This window comes from Anarrhichthys ocellatus, unplaced genomic scaffold (genome assembly GCF_004355925.1).
Source record: "Anarrhichthys ocellatus isolate YVR2014 unplaced genomic scaffold, GSC_Weel_1.0 scaffold7942, whole genome shotgun sequence".
Taxonomy (NCBI): domain Eukaryota; kingdom Metazoa; phylum Chordata; class Actinopteri; order Perciformes; family Anarhichadidae; genus Anarrhichthys; species Anarrhichthys ocellatus.
In genome coordinates, this window is record NW_022287916.1 from 1 (window position 1) to 2,003 (window position 2,003).

The following is a 2,003-nucleotide window of genomic DNA, read 5'->3' on the forward strand; positions in this document are numbered from 1 at the left end:
TTTGCATTAGTGACGGGGTTTAGGAGGGAGGGGCTGTATATGCCTCCGAACAGATACCCTGAGTTGTCTGGGGCCTTCCCGCTCACAGAGCACCAGTAGGTGTTGATGTGAGCAGAGCGAACGTGGTAGTTGTCCTGACACACTTGACGATGGCAATGTGAAATGCCCAAAAACCCACACCGATAGCGTTGGTCATAGCAATCGTAGGTAGTGTAACCCTGCTGTCTCACCTCCGATCTCAGTAAAGTGGCAGAGTAAGGCGAACGACAGGAGAAGTCCCCTGTTTCAGGGTTTTTCTGGGCCAGGGCATCACACAGTGGACCTGCATCTGAGCTGATATGAATACACTCTTGGTACACACCGCCAAAACTGAGGTTTGTAGCGGGGCCCTCGCAGGATGCGTCATCAATGTTGGCTTGGAAGTTAAAGTTCTTGGAGCTGACGTCGACGCATCCAGGCCGCGTGTTGACCTTGTAGTATCGCTCTACGGCCTGACTCACCGCAACAGCTATTTTGCCAACTGTAGGCTGGGGAAGATCAGGGAAGGTGTTGGTGTTTATAAAGTAGTGTAGGGGAAATCCTGAGCGGTCAATAGCAACCAGGTTGTTCCTGGTACTTTCCTGCCACTTCTGCAGGGTGATGCCAGGATAGAAAGGCGTGCCGCCGCCATGGCTTTGGATAATAGAGTACTGAATGTTGGACTGATATGTTTGAAGGGATGAGCTCTGTTGGACATTTTGACTGCTTATGTCAAACTTGACTTTGTCAAAAAAGTTTAAGCCGGCCTGCGCCTTGACAGAGGAACTCTCCGACACACTGTCCGACACATATGAAGAACGGAGGTAGTCTTCCCCCACCAAAGTGGCCCCAGCATCGACACTAGTGATAACATGGGTTCCATAGTCCAGCACCATCTTCTCTGAGAGGTATTCTACGTTCCTTGTTTGGTTGTTTTCTATTGCATCGGCTATCTCTTTAGCTTGTTGAGCAAAGCGTGCGTCCAGAGTGAAGTCTGGATAAGCCTTGACTGTGTAGATGAAGTTCCGAACCTTTGAAGAAAAATATTAAATATCATGTTATAGTTATTCCAGCTCATTCACTTTGTATTATTTTGCTTAATTTACTTTTTAACGTGACATCTGTAACATCTGTCCAGGAACTACAGATTAGGAAATAGCCTTCTGGCTCACTCTGGCACATTTACGGCAATGTTGTTTAATGTGGATGAATATACCTACACTGTTTAAGGGGCAACATTTTTATCAACCAAATCCATCCATCCAAGTAATCCACCATAGTAGTACCTTTTATATATACTGTGTATATATATATATATATATATATATATATATATTAGTGCTGGGCAACAATTAAAATATTTAATCGCGATTAATCGCATGGATTTTTTGCGATTAATCGCGATTAATCGCATTGTTATGGCAAAGTTCAATAATGAATTCAAAAGTAGTGTATTGCGTACTTTTATTTTAAAAGTACTGCTATATGAACAAAAGGGCAATAACATTTGGTTCACGAGATGCAGGTAGCATGTTTTATACTTAATGTGAATATAATTCATACTTTGTTGGCATCTTATTCTGAAAACCGGATGTTCGTCTGAAGAAACCGGATGTTGTCTCACGTTAATTTTTCCGCTAACTTTCAAAGTCCTTCGCTCGCTCCTGATCTGTGCTGTGAATTTCAGCATATAGGTGCACTAAAATTACTGACTATAGGATGTTTGCTGGCTTTTATCCCACTGTTTTTGTCATCCTCTTGTTGTTATGTATATGTATTGTCTCTTGTCTTTCAATTCAAAAAAAAATTAAAAAAAGAAAGAAAATCATAATAAATTAAAAAATGCGTTAACGCGCGATAAAATAATTGTCGGCGTTAATTAATGAATGATTCATTAATTAATTAATTAAATATATATATATATATATAATTAATTAAATATATATATATATAATTAATTAATTAATTAAATATATATATATATA

General features: G+C 39.9%; 1 protein-coding gene across 1 annotated transcript; it reads right to left on the reverse strand.

The window, feature by feature from the left end:
• Positions 1-5: 5 nt before the first annotated feature.
• LOC116380611 (macrophage-expressed gene 1 protein-like) lies at positions 6-1,064 on the reverse strand (the record flags this gene model as incomplete). The annotated part of the gene is made up of 1 exon (XM_031842514.1): positions 6-1,064. A coding segment is annotated over one exon (1,059 nt), but the record flags the coding sequence as incomplete, so codon positions are not given.
• Between the last annotated feature and the right edge of the window lie 939 nt (positions 1,065-2,003).